Source organism: Arvicola amphibius, chromosome 3 (assembly GCF_903992535.2).
Source record: "Arvicola amphibius chromosome 3, mArvAmp1.2, whole genome shotgun sequence".
Lineage (NCBI taxonomy): Eukaryota > Metazoa > Chordata > Mammalia > Rodentia > Cricetidae > Arvicola > Arvicola amphibius.
The window spans coordinates 122524674-122544328 of NC_052049.1; the positions used below are offsets into that span (position 1 = coordinate 122524674).

At 37.9% G+C, this 19655-nt stretch overlaps 1 protein-coding gene across 4 annotated transcripts in view; it reads right to left on the reverse strand.

Moving 5' to 3' along the window:
- The window catches only part of Dmxl2 (Dmx like 2), a 130630-nt gene that overhangs the window by 77321 nt on the left and 33654 nt on the right, over positions 1-19655 (reverse strand). For all 4 annotated transcript variants that reach the window (XM_038324524.2, XM_038324523.2, XM_038324522.2 and 1 more), the window contains exons 7-10: positions 15067-15245; positions 11315-11498; positions 7803-7977; positions 52-291 (exon numbers count right to left, since the gene is read on the reverse strand). In XM_038324524.2, the coding sequence (XP_038180452.1) occupies positions 52-291; positions 7803-7977; positions 11315-11498; positions 15067-15245 (778 nt within the window). The remainder of the gene's footprint in view (positions 1-51; positions 292-7802; positions 7978-11314; positions 11499-15066; positions 15246-19655) is intronic.

Sequence of the window (19655 nt, forward strand, 5' to 3'; positions counted from 1 at the left end):
ACAAAAAATTATTTTTAGTGGGAAAAAAAACCATAAACAAGCAACACCGACCATGGTCTAATCTCATGTGCAAGCCCCTCTCCCGTTCCTCCTGAGAGCGCTCTTCATCTTCTCTGGCGGCATCGTCGCCTTCATGATCTAACTGTTTCTCAGAAAGTTTCCGCAATTGGTGCATAAATATTTCAGTGGATGATGTAAAATGAAATTCCTTGTTATTTAACCAATGAACTACAAATCCCCCATTGACATCATCGATATTAAATGAAGTGCCAACCAAGACATTTGGAATATCTGTGGAAACAAAAAAGTTTAAACGTTCAACATGATGCTCCATTTCTTTAAAAACACAGCAACTGCTTATCACAATTAATCATTTGCTTATCCAGAGAAGGGGCCAACACCAAGTCAGCATGATTCCACCAGGACTTTTAACAACTTTAACTGAATTTAATGGTAACTGTAAATATTAAGAACTAATGACATTCTGACATGAAATTAAATTATAGTACTAATTTCAAAACCAAATATAGAAACACAACAACCTTAGTTGAATCCTGGTTTTGAGAAAAGGTGGTGAACTATAAGACTTGTAAGAACTTCAAGTACTACACTGAACAGATATGGAGAGAGTAGACAACCTTATCTTGTTCCTGATTTCAGTGGGATCGCTTTGAGCTTTATGCTGGTGAGGATGTAGGGTAAAGGGAACACTCCTCCACTGCTGAAGAGTGCAAACTTTTATAGCCACTTTGGAAATCAGTATGGCGATTTCTTAGAAAATTAGGAAACAATGTACCTCAAGACCCAGAATACCACTTTTGGGTATATACCCCCAAAATGCTCAATCACACCATAAGGACATGTGCTAAACTATGTTTATAGCAGCAGTATTTGTAATAGCCAGAACCTGGAAGCAATCTAAATACCCCTCAACCAAAGAATGGATAAAGAAAATGTGGTACATTTATACAATGGAGTGCTACACAGTGGTAAAAAACAATGACATATTGAAATTTGCAGGCAAATGGATCTAGAAAAAAACATATTAAGTGAGGTAACCCAGACCCAGAAAGACAAATGCAATATGTACTCACTCATAGCTGACTTTTAGACATAAAGCAAAGAAAAACCAGTCCATAATCCATAATCCCAGAGAACCTAGACAACAAAGAGGACCCTAAGGCAGACATACATGGATCTACATAAGAAGGAGAAAAAGATAAGATCTCTTGAGTAAATTGGGAGTGGGGAAGAGGGGGTCACAGGAGAGGATAAAAGAAAGCGAGAGGAAGGAAGGGGAGCAGAGGAAAAATATATATTCAATAAAAACAATAAAAGAAAAGAAAAAGACCTGTAAGAGGTAACTGAAGATATTAAAATATAAACTGGACGTTAAACACTATGGAAGGACTTAACAGTTTCTTAGACATGACAAAGATGCTATGATTATGTCATGACTTCCCTTACTCTTAAGAAGATATCTGAAGCTCCAGCAGATAAAATTTCATGATATGTGCAGCACTTTGAAAAGATTAAGACAAAAATTCGCTTACACACATGCACACGTGATCATGGGTGCAAACACAAATAGAAAAAACATCAAGTACAAATATTCATGGTAAAATTTAAGGAGCTATGAAAGTGTTCACTGCACTATTTAATTTTGCTGAATGTCTGGAATATTCCTAAAAGCTGAGAAGGAGAAGGAGAGGACATCAAAGAAAGGTATACAAAAACAGAGAAATACAAAAGCCCAGAGGCAAAAGATGGGATAATTTAAATTAAGAAAAGCTGGCAAGAAATAAGCCAAACTAAGGCTGGGCACTCATAAGTAAGAATAAGACAATATGTATATTCATTTGGGAGCTGGGTGGCAGGCCTCCTAAAGAGTCAAAGGAACAGAGTTTAAAAAATAAACAATTACAAGTAGGTGTAGCCATCACAGCATGTCCCCCCCCAAAAAAAAAACAAAAACCATCAAGAACCAGAAATGTAGGCATAAAGGATAATTTTAAACATCTTAGTAGCTGACTATGCTAAACCTTGGCTCAAAGTCAGCTTCCCCCCTTCCTGTGGACTCTTTCAACCCTCCCTTCCCATTCCTTTGTGTCAGGCACCAATACCTAGAAATACTTTGTACTTGAACCCCTCTGCACACACACACAGTAGCCACAACTAACCTCACTCAGGTACGCAATTTTCACTGTCCTCCCTTGTCCTCCAGGACAATCTCTCTGTCTCCACCTTCAGCCTGGTAACAACCTGCTTGCAGGCATCATTCCTCCCACCTCAACTCCATTGCTGGGGACTCCAACTCTTGATTAAGACCAGGGTCCCCTGGCCCTTTCATTTCTGTCTCTCCAGATTATTTTTTGCCTTACTATAACCTACTACCAGAACCTCCTCTTTCCCTCACCCCACATTCTCAACTCTCTGGGAACCTGGCATCTCGGTATGGATCCACCTTAGCTCTTTACTTACTGAAGTTGCTCTCGGTCTTTTCACCTCACACCTCTACACCTCTCTGCCACCCTGCAGAGCACTCTCTACGGGGCAACACACATCCACCACACTTTCCTAAGATCCAGAGAGAGCAACATAAAGCAAATAATGGAACACTCTCAACAAAGACAAGACTAGATACCTAGAATCACCTCAGTCATCCCAACCCCAGATGGCAAGGCACCATTGCAAAAACACAAACATCAACAGTCAAGAAAATATGCCTCCACCAGAACCCAGTAATCCTGAGTAAGAGTAGTCCTCAGAAGCACAATATAGCTGAAGATCAAGACACGGACATCACAATAGCAATCATGATTGTGTTCAAGGAAGTCTGTGAAAGCACAAACAGTAAAATGAAGTAATAAAAACAGTTCATAAAGTAAAAACAAAATCAGTAAAGAAAACTCAATTTAAAAATAAAAACTTTAGTCCAACAAAAACCTCAGAAGTGAGCCTCACTGGCAGAGCAGAAAACATGAAGAGAGTCCTGGGCATTGAAGACAAGGTAGAAAAAATGAATACCCCAGTAAAAGATATGTTGAATCTAAAATAATCCGGCCACAAGCATCCAGGGAATCTGAGACACTATGAAAAGACCAAATCTATGAATAATAAGAGAAGGGGAAAGAAACCCAGCTCAAAGGCAAAGAAAATATTTTCAACAAAATCATAAAAGAATATTTTTCTAACGCAGAAACTGCATGAAGCGCAAAGAACACCAAATAGAAACAGAAAAGAAATTCCCAATAATACATAATAATCAGAACAAAATTACAGCATAAAGAAAGAATAATAAAAAGAGAGAAATTAAGAAGGAAATTTAAATATTTTAAAAACTGAATAAACACAATCCCAGAAAAACTTAGACAACAAAGAGAACTCTAAGAGAGACATACATGGATCTAATGTACATGGGAAATAGAAAAAGACAAGATCTCCTAAGTAAATTGGGAGCATAAGGACCATGGAAGAGGATAGGAGAGAAGAGGAGGGGAAAGAAGGGGAGCAAAAACAAAATACATATAGCTCAGTAAAAACTATTTTAAAAATTGAATAAAAATGAAAACACAACATACCCAAATTTAAGTGACAGAGTGAAGGCAGTTCTAAAAGCAAGCTCATAGCACTAAGTGCCTATTTTAAAGAGAGAGAAAGAGATATCTCATATTAGCAATTTAACAGCATACCTGAAAGCTGTCGAACAAAGAAGACAGAACAGCACAAAACAGTAGAATGTAAGAAATAATCAGATTCAGGTCTGAAATCAATAAAATAGAAATAAAACAAAAAATGCAAGTAGGTGTTTCTTTGGAAAAAAGAAAGTTGGTTCTTTGAAAAAAAATTAAGATTCCTATCCCTTAGCCTATTTAACTAAAAGATGGAGAGAGAAGATCTGAAATAATAAAATTACAGACAATAAGGAGCACATGACAACAGACACTAAGGAAATTCAGAGAATCATAAGGACATTAAAGATCTGTACTGCACCATACTAGAAAACCCAAAATAAATGGATGAATTTCTCGATATATATGACCTATCAAAGTTAAATCAAGATCAGATAAGCAACTTAAACAAAACTCCTAATGAATATAAGTAATAACTAAAAGTAGCTCACACTCCCAAAAACTCTTTTTTTTTAAAGCCCAGGGCCAGATGGATTCATCACAGAATTCTACCAGACCATCAAAGAAGAATTAACATCAACACTCCTTCAAAGTATTCCACAAAACAGAAATGGAAGGAACAGAGCTTAATTCTTTTAGAGGCCACAGTCACCCTGATGCCTAAATCATACAAAGACCCAACAAAAAAAAGAGAATTACAGACCAAGTTCCCTTATGAACATGAATGTAAAATTTCTCAATAAAATACTTGCAACCTGAATACAAGAACACATCAAAAAAAAAAAAAAGGTTATCCATCATGATCAAGTAGGCTTCATCCCAGAGATGCAGGGATGGTTCAATAAATGTAAATCAATAAATATAATCCACATAAACATACTGAAGGACAAAAACCATACGATCATCTCTTTAAATTCAGAAAAGGCCTCTGACAAAATCTAATATCGCTTCATAATAAAAAGTCCTGGAGACATTAGCAATACAAGAGATATTGTTCAACATAATAAAGGCAATATACAACAAGCCCACAGCCCAGCTTAAGTGGAGAGAAATGAAAGGCATTTCCATGAAATCTAAAACAAGACAGGAATGTCCTCTCTTTCCATACCTAGTCAATACAGCACTTATTAAAGTCTTAGCTAGAGCAATAGGACAACTGAAGGAGATCAAGGGCATACAGGTTGGAAAGGAAGAAGTCAAAAGAATAACTATTTGCAGATGATATGATATTTTATACATGAAAGGCCCTAAAAACTCCACCAGCAAACTCCTGATGCACTTTCAACAAAGTAGCATGATATAAAATTAACAGACAAAATCAGTTGGTATCCTATATACAAATGACAGTCTAAATCAGGGGAATAATACCTTTCACAATAGCTCCCCCAACTAGAAAAATATGTGAGGATAACTCTAACCAAGCAAGTGAAAGACCTGTATAGTAAGAACTTTAAGACACTGAAGAAGATATCAGAATATGGAAAGATCCCCCATGCTCATGGATCAGTAGGATTAATACAGTAAAAATGACCATCCTACCAAAAGCAATCTTCAGATTCAATGCAATCCCCATGAAAATTCCACACTTTGGTTCCAGCACTGACCCAGGGCAAATCAGACAGGAGTTCCCATCCCTAACCAAAAGGCTATCTCCAGTTATGATAAGCACTGAAAATGAAAATTTAGTTTTCTCCAATGGAGTTTCACTGGGTATATAAACCACACTTAAGGGCAGCCTCAGCAGTAGAAAGCATAAATACAAAAAATGCTCAGTGGAGTTTTTGGAAGTTTTTGTCTCATATTGCTTATATGGGCATTTTTTTACCTTACCTGATCTTCTGCTTATATATTATGAGATCTGATTTTGAATTTTTATTGTTTGGAAGTTTTGTTCGTTTTTGTTTGGGGGGGGGTTCTTTTTGCCTTTTGTATGTGTGTATATGTGTATAGGCACATTTGTGGGTTTTTTCTTTGTTTTTTATTCTTTTTTATTATTTGCATGTTTGTTTTCTAAAGAGAGAGAGAGGAAAGGCATGAAGTTAGATGAACAGAGAGGTGGGAAAGACCCTAGAGATGAGAGCAGGGAAACAATGATCAGAATGTATTGTATCAAAAAATTATTTTTAATTAAGAAAGTCTTAGTAATATGTAAGTTTAAAAGAAACAGGTAAATTTAACTTTAGTAATATATTTTTATTATTAACAAGAAATTTCATATTTTTTATACTGTCTTAGGAAATCCAGTGTGTACATTACAGCAAGCCTCAATTCAAAACAGTCACATTCAAGGTCACTGGGCAGCACACATTTGCAGTCACTGTTAAAGATCAGATTATAGGAACTGTATTCACTAAGTAAATCATTATACTCAGAGAATTTAACAATAAGTATTTAAAGATGAAACCCTTTTGATAACTAAGCTACAATTTACAGACCCAGAGACTAAGTAACAAGAAAAGATCATGGGAGGAGGGGGGCAGGGAGAGACACCCAGATCTCCCTAGGAGGGGAAATGGAAAGGATTTCATGAGTGGACAAGGGCAGGTGAGGATGGAAACATGAGTGGGAAGGGGAGCAGGAGGGGGAGAGTGCTAAGGGGGATTGCTAGGGGTGGGGAGCATTTCTGGGTCAGGCGGAAGCCTGGAGCAGAGGAATCTCCCAGGAGTCTATGGGGAGGACTCCAGCTTAGAGTCCTAGTAATAGTGGAGAAGTAGTCTTTATTGGCTATCTCCTGTGACCAGATTGGTGTCTGGGCCAATTGTCAGACAGGCATCATCCAGCAATTGATGGAGGCAGAAGCAGAGACCCACAGACAAATATTAGGTGAAGTGCGGGAATTCTGTGGAAGAGGAGGAGAAAGGATGGTAGGAGGCAAGGGGGTCATGGACACAGCGGGAAGGCTCACAGAATCAACTCACCTAGGCTCATGGGGGCTCAGAGACTGAATCGACAGCCAGGGAGTCTACATGAGACAGACCTAGGAACTGTACATTTATATTACAGTTGTGTAGCCTGGTCCTCTTATGGGATTCCTAACAGCGGAACAGGAGCTGTCTCTGACTCTTTTACTGGCTTTTTGGATCCTACTCCTCACACTGGGTCACCTTGCTCAGCCTTAATACATGGGGAGGTGCCTAGTCTTACTGCAACTTGATATGCCATGTTTTATTGATACTCATAAGAGATCTGCCCTTTCCTGGATGGAGAAGGTAGAAGAGGGGATTGGGGGAGGGGAGGAATGGGAGAGAGGGACTAAAAGGGGAGGATGGGGGCCTGGGGCCATACTGTAAACTAAACAGATTAATAATAATAATAATAATAATAATAATAATAATAATAATAAGCCCTATTACCCTGAAGCAACAGACATCCAGCTGATAAGTAGAGCTGCATTTATATAAATACAGTTCTATCGGCAATGAAGTAAGAAATTTACAGCCTTTCTATATATATTTTAGACCAAATAAAACACGATGCCCTTAAATAGAAGCTCTCAAATATGCTTCTGCCAACATAAAACCTGCTTCTATTGATTCTTAGCCTAGATAAGAGGACAGACTGAAAAACATACCAGGGCTAAAGAAAAATATCTTTCTACCTAAGCATAGGCCAAGAAAGTTTATAGAAAATAAACTACACTGAGGTATGAACTATTAAGATAAGGTTATAAAGAAGAGCTACAAAGACAGTTAAACTATTAAATAGAGCATATGCTAATTATCCAAGCTATCACCATTGGGTTCCTAGGCTCAAGTAAAGCTCTAACTTCCTTGGAACCCTTTGTAGACAAAGATGTTCAAAAATACTTATGGAAATTACCCAATAAAAATCACATAGACCTAATCAGGCGGTAGTGGCTCACACTTTTAATTCCAGCATTTGGGAGACAGAGGCAGGTGAATCTTAGTGAGTTCGAGGTTAGCCTGATCTACAATGTGAGTCCCAAGACAGCCAGGACTGTTACACAAAGAAACCCAGTCTCGAAAAAATAAAAGGAAAAAAAATCACATAGACCCAACTAAAGAAAGACTACCTCTTGTTATATTCCCATTCTAAGAAGTATTTTAAAAGACAACATAAAATAAAACCAGGTTACAAAATAAACTATGTTTCAATATATTTATCTTATTTCAATATATTTATAAAAAAATAACTCTTCTTCTCCATTACCTGTGGCAGGATTGATGCTTGCTGCAATGTGAAAATGACACAGTGCATTGGCGTGGTGAGAAATGTGTCTCTGGACTTCATGGGTTGCAGTCTTGTCAGGCATCAGCTCGGTATGAGTTACAAGAACAGAAGACCTCCTTTGTCCTTTCCTTAAATTCTTCAAATGGTGTATTGTCTAGAACAGAAGAGTAATGTCCTAACCAATGTGAACCAAAGACTTTCCACTACTCAGAATTTTAAGAGCTGGCCCCTGTGGAACTGATGATTTTAAAAAATGCTTTCTTAATTACAAGAAAACAATTTTGGATATATGCTCCACAATTCTTAAAAATTTGTAGAGTTTAAGGCAAAAAGTAGTTGCTCAAAAGTACTTACTCGTGCGTATAAACCATGAGTAACGGCTCCTGGTTAACAAAGACTATTTCCGTGGCACGGAAAGGTGGGGGTGCTTAAGAGTACCCTGTACTGAAATGAGACTTACTACTCAAAAGAACAAAAAGTCCCTGAATCCCTTTACCAGGAGGGGCAATGCCTCCTAAAACTCACATAGAATTAGATATTGACTTAAACTACAAATGTATTATCCCCACTATAAAGAAGAAAACAGGACACAAAGCAGAATGGGAGTCACTTAGAGCAGACAGGAACACCCTTACTGCAGTGGTAGGCTATGCCCACTACTTGCTGGAGACAGAGTCCGGTGCAATACACTTCAAGGTCAGTGATCTGGCACTGAACTCTCTATCTCCCAAGCCCCTAGCATGTGGGATTTAAATTAAGATGCAGCTATAAAGTCAAAACTCTTCACAACATACCTACTCACACGTTCGATTTTGGACGTGAGGCCACAATCATTCTTAGCATAACTTTTTCATCCCATAACCCCACTTCTTAGGCTGTAACTTACCCTACCTGCAAAACCACACTTTATAAAACTTCCCATTCTTTTCCTTTGTTCTCATAGTAAGAAAGCAACAGCATGCTGCCAATTCTTTTCTACTAAAATAATGTAGTTGATCCTCCTTCTCAGTTTTCCAACCATTATCCTTTCCTTGCAGAAAACAGTACCATTTCAGGGTATGTTCTCTAGTGTCTCCCTGCCACGGAGTTGCTGAATGCTTAGACCTTCTGGCCCAAACTGCCTATCAAATTTTTTTAAATAGATACTTGACATTCAATAAAGACATATTACTATTTATTTTTCTCCTAGGAACAAAACATGTACACAACCACATAAACCTCGCGGTGAGGAGGTTTATGTTATACATGATACTGGAAATACAAAACAGTGTGCTAGGCAAGTTTAACCACTAAAGTGTCGCCTGAGCGCTGACCAACAGGATTTAAGTTAAAATGTACCTACACAACAAAATTCTACATGGTACACTTAAGATTAGGCCTCATCTTCTAAAAAATATTTAAACATTATTAATAAGATTGTTAAAAGATAGCAAAAGCTTGTCAAATCACTGCCATATGTGTTTTGCTAAAAAGAAATGTATGAAGCGTCATAGAGGGCACAAAGACGGTCATCAGATGCTTATGTATAATTTTAAGATAAAACATGCTATATAAACTATATATACTAGTAAGCATCTAGCTAATATTTCAGTACTTTCTCCCATTAAATTTCTATATAAAAACAAAACAGTAATTTGAACTATTCTGACTTGCTTTAAATTCATTTAAGTTTTGGCCATTTTTTTTAAAAAAGTATGATTAGTTCCCAATCATAAACAATAAACTTAGTTACTAAAGCCTGCCTGTTTCACATAAATTCAGAGTACCATGTTCACAGCCATTAAACTATATAACACACAAACATAACTCATAATAAAAGTGATTTGTGTAGCAAGAAAACAAGCTATGAAACATACCATGCAATATGACCTTAATCATACAAAGAAAATTTATACATATATACATGACTGTAAAAGTTGGATAATAAATTCTATTATCCTCCCCCCCTTTTCTTAACACAGTTTTAGATTAAGCCATCTTGGGCTGGAGAGATGGCTCAACAGTTAAAGAGTACTAGCTGCTCTTCCAGAGGATCCAGATTGAATTCCCAGCACCCACATGTTGGCTCACAATCATCTGACTCCAGTTTCAGCAGATCTGAGAACTTACTCTTCTGAATCTCCGCAAGGGTACCAGACGTTCACATACATACATGCAGACAAAACACTCATACACATAAAATATTAAGTAAATAAATATTTAGAATAAGGGTGGCTTTCTTGTACAATAAAAACAGTTGTAAGCATATTTACTATATAAAATGTCTTTGAATGCTATGCATGCCTCTTTCATTCCTTTTGCACATTAGTTAATATAATAAGCAATTTCTCATAAAGATTTTGCTTTTTATCTTATTTTTGACTTCTATTCTGTTCACACACACACACCACACTCACACACACACACACACACTATTCTGAGACAGAATCTTATGTAGTCCAGGTTTCCAAAGCTTCCCGTGTAGGTAATGCTAACTTTAAACTTCTTGATCTTGCTTCCACCTACCAAGTGCTAGAATTACAGGTATATATATTATACTACATATGAATACGTGTATATATGTGTATTAGTTATTTTATGTGTATGAGTGCTTTGTTCATATGTATGTCTGTTCACAATATGAGTGTCTTGTGCACACAGAGGTCAGAAGAGATCCCTGGAACTGGAGTTATGGAAGTTGTGAGTCACTATGTAGGTACTTGGGTCCTCTGCAAAAATACATGTTCTTAATGGCTAAACCATCTGTCCAGCTTGCATGCACTGCATCTTAAAAGGGAAAAAATATTTGACTTTCAAAATATTCAGCCATGACCATGATATAGCAATGATGTGAGTTTACCTGGGCCTAAAAGTTGTTTGTTTTTGAGACAGTTTCATGTGCGAAGACTGACCCTGAACTCCCAATATAGCTAACAAAGACCTTGACCTTGCACTGAGTGCTGCAATTACAGATGCACATCACATGCCCAGTCTCCAGCATATTTCCTGTTAGCTGCTTTTTGTTCTTGTTATACAGTTAGGTTTTGTTTTTTATTTTTCAGACAGTCTTACTCTGGCATTAAATTTTCAATCCTGCCTCTGCCTCTCGGATGGTGGAATTACAGGCACGCAACACCAAATCCAGGTCTACCACATAGAGCTTCTCTGCCTAACATCTTAATAAATAATCATCATTCCTAAGGAACAAAAATGAAATAAAAACAAAACATTTAGAATTAATTTCAATGACTTTTACATATTTTACTAGTTAAAGCTAAGTACTCCTACAGATTTTGACATTTGACCTGCAAAATGGAAACATCAAATTTGTTACTTATCTAGACGATGCCTAAAATCATCACTAACTATATGCAGCTTCATAACAGCACACACTGAGTAATCCCACAAGCATAAAATAAAAATTCACTATTAACTTCACCACATGTTCATGTACACCATATTCAGCAAAACAAATCTTCAAAATGCTTTTATCACTTTACATATTATAATACCTCAAGAGCATGTTGGATTCTGTCTTTGTGTTTTCCAGCATGAGAAAGGTTGCTGGCGATGCTGGAGGTAGTGGTCTCACAAATCTGCTCACCCAAAAGACAGTCTTCCGGTAACAGCGTTTCTGCCCAGAGCCGACACACACCATCATGGCATGATGTCAGTAAGACATTACAGACAGAACCCCTAACAGCAAAGAGAAACATACAATGTTGAGCATCATTGTCATCCATGGACTAAAAGCTATAATATTGGCTCTTCATGTCTACGATTGCATTAATATAAAACGCTATATGAAAAAAGTAACTTGAAGGACTTGAAGTTGTTTCCCAAGACACTGTAAGAACTGGGAAATGGCCTTGACAATTGCTGTAGCAATTTCTGCTTGACTATACAAATGCTATAGAAAAAAGGCTCTAGAGAACATTAGCTTCTTCCAAACAAATAGAAGGAAACCTAACTGCTCTAAGTTAGAGAGGGATCATAATAAAAGTCACTAAATATAGCTATTTAGTTAATGGCAGTAGTTCCATTTCTGACATCCTAACAATTCAAAGTCATAAATAGGCAAACAAATAAGCCTCTTCTTAATGCAGCTGTAAGAAGGCTATCATTACAAACCGTCAATCAAAGTTATTAACTTAAAGGTGTAACATCAAACACCAGGAATACATTAAATGCTTATTATAAAAGAACAAAGAAATCATCTTCCCATCCTTGTTCTGCCCTCCCCTGACTTGTGCACATGCATGCATGTGTTATGTGTGTGTCTGTCTGAATGTCTGTTTCTGTTTGGGCTGGATCCAGGACCCTGGGCACACCAGGCAAATGCTCTACAAACTAAATTATAGTCTCTTTATAAAAATTGCTTATGGAAGCTGGGGCGGTGGTGGCACACGCCTTTAATCCCAGCACTTGGGAGGCAAAGGCAGGGATCTCTGTGAGTTTAAGGCCAGCCTGGTCTACAGATCTAGTTCCAGGACTACTGGAAAACCCGTCTCAAAAACAAATGCTTATGGAGCTGGAAAGATTATTCAGCGGTTAAAGAGTCCTTGCTTCTGGTTAAAGCAGACCAGCATTCAATCCCAGTACCCACACGGCAGTTCACAACCACCCATAACCCTGGTTCCAGGGGTTCCAATGTTTTCTGGCAGGGTGTGGTGTACATACACACATTTAGGCAAACATATATACACATTAAAAATAAATAGATTTTGGGACTGAAAAAAAATGTCTTAATGGCAAAGGGTACTTGCAGCAGTACTTCCACAGACCAAGGTTCAGTCCCAACACCCAAATAATGGCTCAAAACTATTTGTAACTCCAATTCAAGGGGATCTGACATTCTCTTTGGCCTCTCTAAGCACTGCAAGCATGTGACGCACAGATATGTGTACAGGCGAAATACACACAAAATAAAAAATATTAATAACTAAGTACTTTAAAAACTGCTTACACAGAATCCAACTTAGTCAAAAGTTTAAAAATTATTTCTCAAATGTTTACAATAGATGTAAATAACTTAAAATGAACCTTTTAAGCGCAAATGTAAGCTGTCTTATTAGTTACTGTATGACTACCACATATTTGTACAAAGGGCATTAAATAAAACAAAGGTTCAAAAGGAGATGCTCCTTTAGCAAGGCTGTGGACTTCAGTCTTTGGCATTTGGAATTCAGGATTCAGTATCTTTTGAATGAATCAAATAAACCTTTCATTTGGACTCCAAAGACAGATGAGTTCCCCATGTTATCTCCATAGAATGTGCCATTTCTGTCATGTATAAACTGCTCTGAGATACTTTTAGCAAATGAATAAGCCTTCCTAAGCAAGCTTCTTAGCAGCCAACTGTGCTCTTCAATTTCTACATACAATATGGAAATTGCCTGTATGTGCTGTTTGCAGTTTATTTAATCTTTTGAATACCTTTAAGAGATATCATAACAATGAGGGAAATTTTACATAATTAAACCTCCAAACAGATGGTTCCAAAACTGTGGACTCAGCCAACTGCATATCAAAAATATTTTTTGGAAAAAAAATGCATCTACACTGAAAATTTACAAGCTTTCTCGTGATATTTTCCTCTACCAATAAAAGTAAAAGAAAAAAAGAAATTACATAGCATCTATGAGATGTTATGTAGGAGTTATTGTAGGAGTGGGGGAAGGGGAGAAGGGGAGAAAGAAGGGAGAAGGGGAGGGTTTGGGAGAGCTTGGGGGAGTGGGATGGTTGAGATGGAGGAAGGACGGATATGGAAGCAGGGAAGAAGACATATTAATTAAGGGAGCCATTTTGGGGTTGGCAAGAGGCTTGGCTCTAGAGAGGTTCCCAGGTGTCCATGGGGATGTCCCCAGCTAGGACCCTGAGCAGTGGAGGAGAGGGTGCCTGAACTGGCCTTGTCCCATAGTCAGACTGATGACTATCTTCAATATTACCATAGAACCTTCGTCCGGCAACATTGGCAGATAGAGAAAGAGACCCACATTGGAGCACTGGACTGAGCTCCCAAGGTCCAGTTGAAGAGCAGGAGAGAGAATATGAGCAAGGAAGTCAGGACCGCAAAGGGTTGGTCCACCCACTGAGACAGTGTGCCTGATCTAATGGGAGCTCACCAAAGCCAGCTGAACTGGGACTGAATGAGCATGTGATCAAACTGGACCCTCTGAATGTGGCTGACAATTGGGGTCGACTGAGAAGCCAAGGATAATGGCACTGGGATTTGTCTTTACTGCATGTACTGGCTGTTTGGGATCCTAGTCTATTTAGAAGCATACCTTCCTAAGCCTGGATGGAGTGGGGAGGGCCTTGGACTTCCCACAGGGCAGGGTACCCTGCCCTCTCTTAGGACTGGAAGGGAAGGGAGAAAGAGTGAGTGGGGAAGCGGGAGGGAAATTGGAGGAGAGGAGGAAGTGAAAATTTTGAATGGTATTATTTATAAAGCAATAAAAAAAGAGTTATTGTAAATAACCCAGATAAGTACATGGGAAGATATGTGTAGGTTACATGTAAATAATGCACCATTTTATATAAAGGACTTGAGTATCTGCAGATTCTAATATATTTGGGAAGTCTCAGAACCAGTGCTTCACAGTTATAAAAAAGTGACTAATCAAAACAATAAATACTTCAGCCACATATGTTCTAGCTCTAGTTAGCACGACACCATCTCAACACACACACAAATACACATGCATGCAATATTAACATTAAGGAAAGTGAACTATTTATGTCAACAAAAACCCTTTGTTAAAAGCTCTGAGAAGGTCCTATGGGTAACCCTAGCATCAGAAAGGTGCAACCTACCCAGTTTATTCACTATGAATCATAATCTCACAACCATGCACTTTATTAATGAGTTTGTTCCTTTTCCTCAATGTGTACTTTCCAATTTACTAGCAAAAATATCCTTTTCAGAATCTTCTACCACTAATGTTACTACTCACAATAGCAGTTCATGTTGCCTGGGCAAATAATATGGGCTATGACCTGTACTAAATACTTCATGTCAACAAGCACATCTGCCTTACTGATCTCTGAGATAGTATTATTACTACCCTCATTCAACAGTGAAAAACTGAGAAAGAACTTAAGAAATTTATTCACAAGGTCACAGCAGTAAACCCTGAATCCAGACAGCTTCATTTCAGTCTATACTGTTAATCACTACATACCAATACAGTGAAGATTCCATTTTCACTATCCTATAAACATAAAAACTACAAGTTAGTGTTTTATGAAACATGTATCCAACCTGGGCATATACTTGCTAGTTTTACGCCATGAGAAACCTGTCACTGCTCGAGGATGTGCCAAGTAAACAAAGGAAAACTGAGTAGATGCCTGTCTCCTTTTCACTTCATGGTGATCCTGAGGTATGATTGAAGACTTCCAACCAGTCATAGGGTACCATACTTTCAGAAGACAGTCATCCTGCAAAAGACAGAGCCATGTAAAACTAATTTGTACATATACAATTCAAAATGTGGTAGTGTGATTTCTAAAACAAGAAAATCTTTAAAACACAATATGTAAACAACATACAAAACAAAAACTAAAATAATATTTTATTACTTTAAAAAATAAATGGCCAGAGATGGTCACACATGCCTTTAATCCCAGCACTCCGGGAGGCAGAGGCAGAGGATCTCTGTGAGTTCAAGGCCATCATCGTCTACAAGAGCTAGTTCCAGGACAGGCTCCAAAGCCACAGAGAAACCCTGTTTCAAATAAACAAAAGGAAAAAGGGGGAGGGGGACTTATTCCTCATCAGTCTTCTGTGTGTACTGGCATTTTTCAAGCAGAGACTAATGCTAAATTAAGATCTGCAGATGCCTGGAAGGCAGAAACTAGTCCATTGGATATAAGGAAGGATAAAAAAGATGACAAATTATCTATCAGTCAGTGTTATTCTTTCCTGTTTTAAGGTATCTGCAAGGGTGAAACTCGTCTTTTTTATTATTTAATTTATTTATTATGTATATGGTATTCTGCCTGCATGTATCCCTGCAGGCCAGAAGAGGGCACCAAATCTCATTACACATGGTTGTGAGCCACCATGTGGTTGCTGGAAATTGAACTCAGGACCTTTGGAAGAACAAGCAAAGCTCTTAATTACTGAGCCATCTCTCCAGCCTAAAACGCATCTTAAATACAGATTATTTCCTACTCTAAATTAAAAATCAGCAAATCTTTTCTACAGGGACAAATAGATGGCAGTAAACAAGCACGCTTCATAAATCACATAGGTATATGGCTACAATTATTCTTTGTAAACACAAAGTGTTTTCTTTACTTTATAATATGCTTTCTTTACTTAATATTTTTCTTTACTTTCCTTTTTACAACTCTTTAAAACACACACACATAAAATAAAAAATAAAGAAAAAAAATAAAGATTAAAGACAAGGGCTGGAGAGTTGGCCTAGCAGTTAAGAGCATTTGTTGTTCTTACAGGGGGCCTAAGTTCAATTCCCAGCACCCATATGGCAGTTCACAACCATCTGTAACTCCATTTTTAAGGGATCCAATACCTTCTTCTGACTTCTATGGGCACCAGGCATGCAGGTAGTGCAAATATATGCATTCAGATAAAAACTCATAAAATAAAATAAAATAAATCTTGAAGAGAAAAGGTTGGTCTGCAGTCCTGGCCCAGCCACAGAAGAAGCAAGATGTAACTGCCTCACTGAAAAAGGTACTGAGCCATGTCACTAACATAGACAAGAATAATGGGCTAATATAAGTTATAAGAGTTAGTAAGAGCAGGTGGTGGTGGCGCACGCCTTTAATCCCAGCACTCGCGAGGCAGAGGCAGGTGGATCTCTGTGAGTTCGAGGCCGGCCTGGTCTACAAGAGCTAGTTCTAGGACAGGCTCCAAAGCTACAGAGAAACCCTGTCTCAAAAAACCAAAAGAGAGAGACAGAGAGAGAGAGAGAGAGAGAGAGAGAGAGAGAGAGAGAGAGAGAGAGAGAGAGAGAGAGAGGCCTGAACTAATGGGCCAATGAGTTTAGTTAAATAAATAAATAAATAAAATAAATCTTAAAAACTTTAAAAAATAACAATGTAAAAAATCACAAAAGAAGCCAAGTGATGGTGGTATACTTTTAATCCCATCACTCATTCAGGAGGCAAAGTCAGGTGAATAACTGTGATTTCGACACCAGTTTGGCCTACAGAGCAATCAAGTTCCATGACAACCAACAGAACACAGAGAAACCCTGTCTCAAAAGGAAAAAAAAACACAAAAACCAAAAACAAACTAAACAAACAAAAACCCACTACCACCACCAACAAAAAAATATAAAACAAGCAGTAAATAAAGAAAACTGTAAACATCATTTCCATTCTTATAGTACTTGCAGGTGTGACAACAGCACCTATTTTGTCATGTGATGTGTGTGCGCGTGTGTGTGTGTGTGTGTGTGTGTGTTAAATCCACACTGAGTATGCATGTGCATGCACCTATGTACAAACACATGGAGGCAGAAGAGGACCCCAAAGGACTCAGGTACCTTCCTCTATCATTCTGTACTTTATCACCTTGAAGCAGGTCTCTCATGAAATGGGAAGCCCACCATTCTGGCTTGTATGGCTGGTCAGCAAGCTCTTGGGACACACCTGTCTCCTCCCACAAAATGCTGGGATCACAGGCTCATGCAGCCACACCCACCTTTTCATGTGAGCTCAGGTTAAATAAGAAGAATGCATGGGGCTTTAAATTTCATTGAAAGATGCAGTTAAATACATACTTACTTAAATTATCTCAGTAAGTTAATTTTAAAAGGAAAAAAGATGACAAGATTCATATATTCATTTTTATCAACAGAATTAAAATGAGAACTAATGTTCACTAAGAGTTGTCTGAGGTAGGGATATAGCTCTGTGATAACAGCATCTGCCTAACTAACATAACACCTTGGGTACCATCCCAAGCACAAAACAAAATAAATTTTTAAAAAAAATTGTGTGGCTAAGTTAAATTATAGTAGATGAAAAATTACAGTACTCTTAAAAAGACCTTAAAGTCAGTCATGGTAATGAGAGAGAGAGAGAGAGAGAGAGAGAGAGAGAGAGAGAGAGAGAGAGAGAGAGAGAGAGAGAGAGAGAGAGACCAGCACTGGGAAGACTGAGTCTGGATGAATTAGAGACTAGCTTGGATTACATACTAAGAGACTATTTAAAAAGAAAAGATCTAATCAAGTACCTTATAAGTAGAAATGGCTCATGAATAAATAAGATTTTATTTAAGCTCAGATAAAAATTCCAAATACCCTTAAGCCCAAGAAAAATTTAATTGCACATTTATAAGAAATGGATTATCAGCAAAAGTATCCAATAATATTCAAAATCTGGAAAGTAATTGGATCGGAGCCCCATGAGGGCTGATCTGAAGTCCTGTCAGCATGTGCTGCAGAGTAGCAGGAAGTGCTCTCTTCTCTGGGACATCCATGAACCCCCATCCTTTCATCAAGCACAGAAAGCCAGATTTATCAACAGAACAGATGGGAAGTAGGGACAAAAGCTGCCCAGCCTTCCAAAGTCAATTTCTGTTCTTTTTCTCAAGAGAATCTTAATTAATACTTCATCTTTTCAAAAACCTGAGGAATAATCTTTTTAAATTCTGACACATTTGCTAACTAACCTTCAAAGGCTATTTACCAATAAAATAATTTTATCATTCCATAAGAATAATTAACAGTTCTCTAGAGAAGTGAAATATGACTAAACAAGAAAAAGTCTCAGCAATCTGCTAAGGCTGTGTGCAATAAAAATTCAAAGACAGAGATATTTTGTTTTTGAATATATAACCAAAGTGGAGAACCTTGAGGAGCTTTAGTCTTGTGAATTATTCCTACACAAAGGACAAAAGCATCTTTCAGATTCATTAATGATGAGAATTCAAAAAGACATTCCAATAACGAATCTGATTATCATACACAGGTTTTTAGCAAACTGTACAGTGCTAAGTGGGAAAGCCTAGAGGCATGGCCAAGTCAACCCAGCTACAGGGAAAGATAAGGCTGGAAGATCACAAGTTCAACCCCAGTTTTAGCAACTAAGACCTTGTCTCAAGACAATTTTTTAAATTTTTTATTACATCTTATCATTTATTTGTGTGTATATGTGTTCAAGTGTGCCTGTGAGTGGGCACACACATACACCATAGCAAGCAAGTAGAGAACAAAGGACAATTTATAGAAGTTCGTTTTCTCCTTCATCCACATAGGTCCGAGGAATCAAATTCAAGTTGTCAGTCTTGATGGCAAATGCCCTTACCTGCTGAGCCATCTCTCTGAATCTCAAAAATATCTTTAAATGGGGAAAGGGCTGAGGATATAGTTCAGTGGTAGGATTACCTTGCATGTACAAAGTCCTAGGTTTAGTGCCCAATACTATAAGTAAAATAGTGCCAATAACTCTGTCAAAAGACTGTATACCCAACCTGGTATGGTGGCATAGACCTGTAATCTCAGGTTTGGGGAGGTAGAGGAACCAGGAATCAAGGTCATCCTCAGTTACATGTGAGTTTGAAGCCTGTCTGAGTTATGTCAGATCTTGTCTCAAAAAATAAAAACGAATGCTGGGTGGTGGTGGTGGTGGTGCACACCTTTAATCCCAGCACTCGGGAAGCAGAGGCAGGTAAATATATAAGTATGAGGCCAGCCTGGTCTAAAGAGCTAGTTCCAGGACAGGCTCCAAAGCTACCAAGAAACTGTCTTGAAAAACCAAAAAAGGTAAAAAAAATAAATAAATAAATAAATAAAAACATATCACCAGGAATGGTCATGTACAACTTTAATCTCTGCACTCAAGAAGTAGAGGCAAAGAGATATTTGAGAG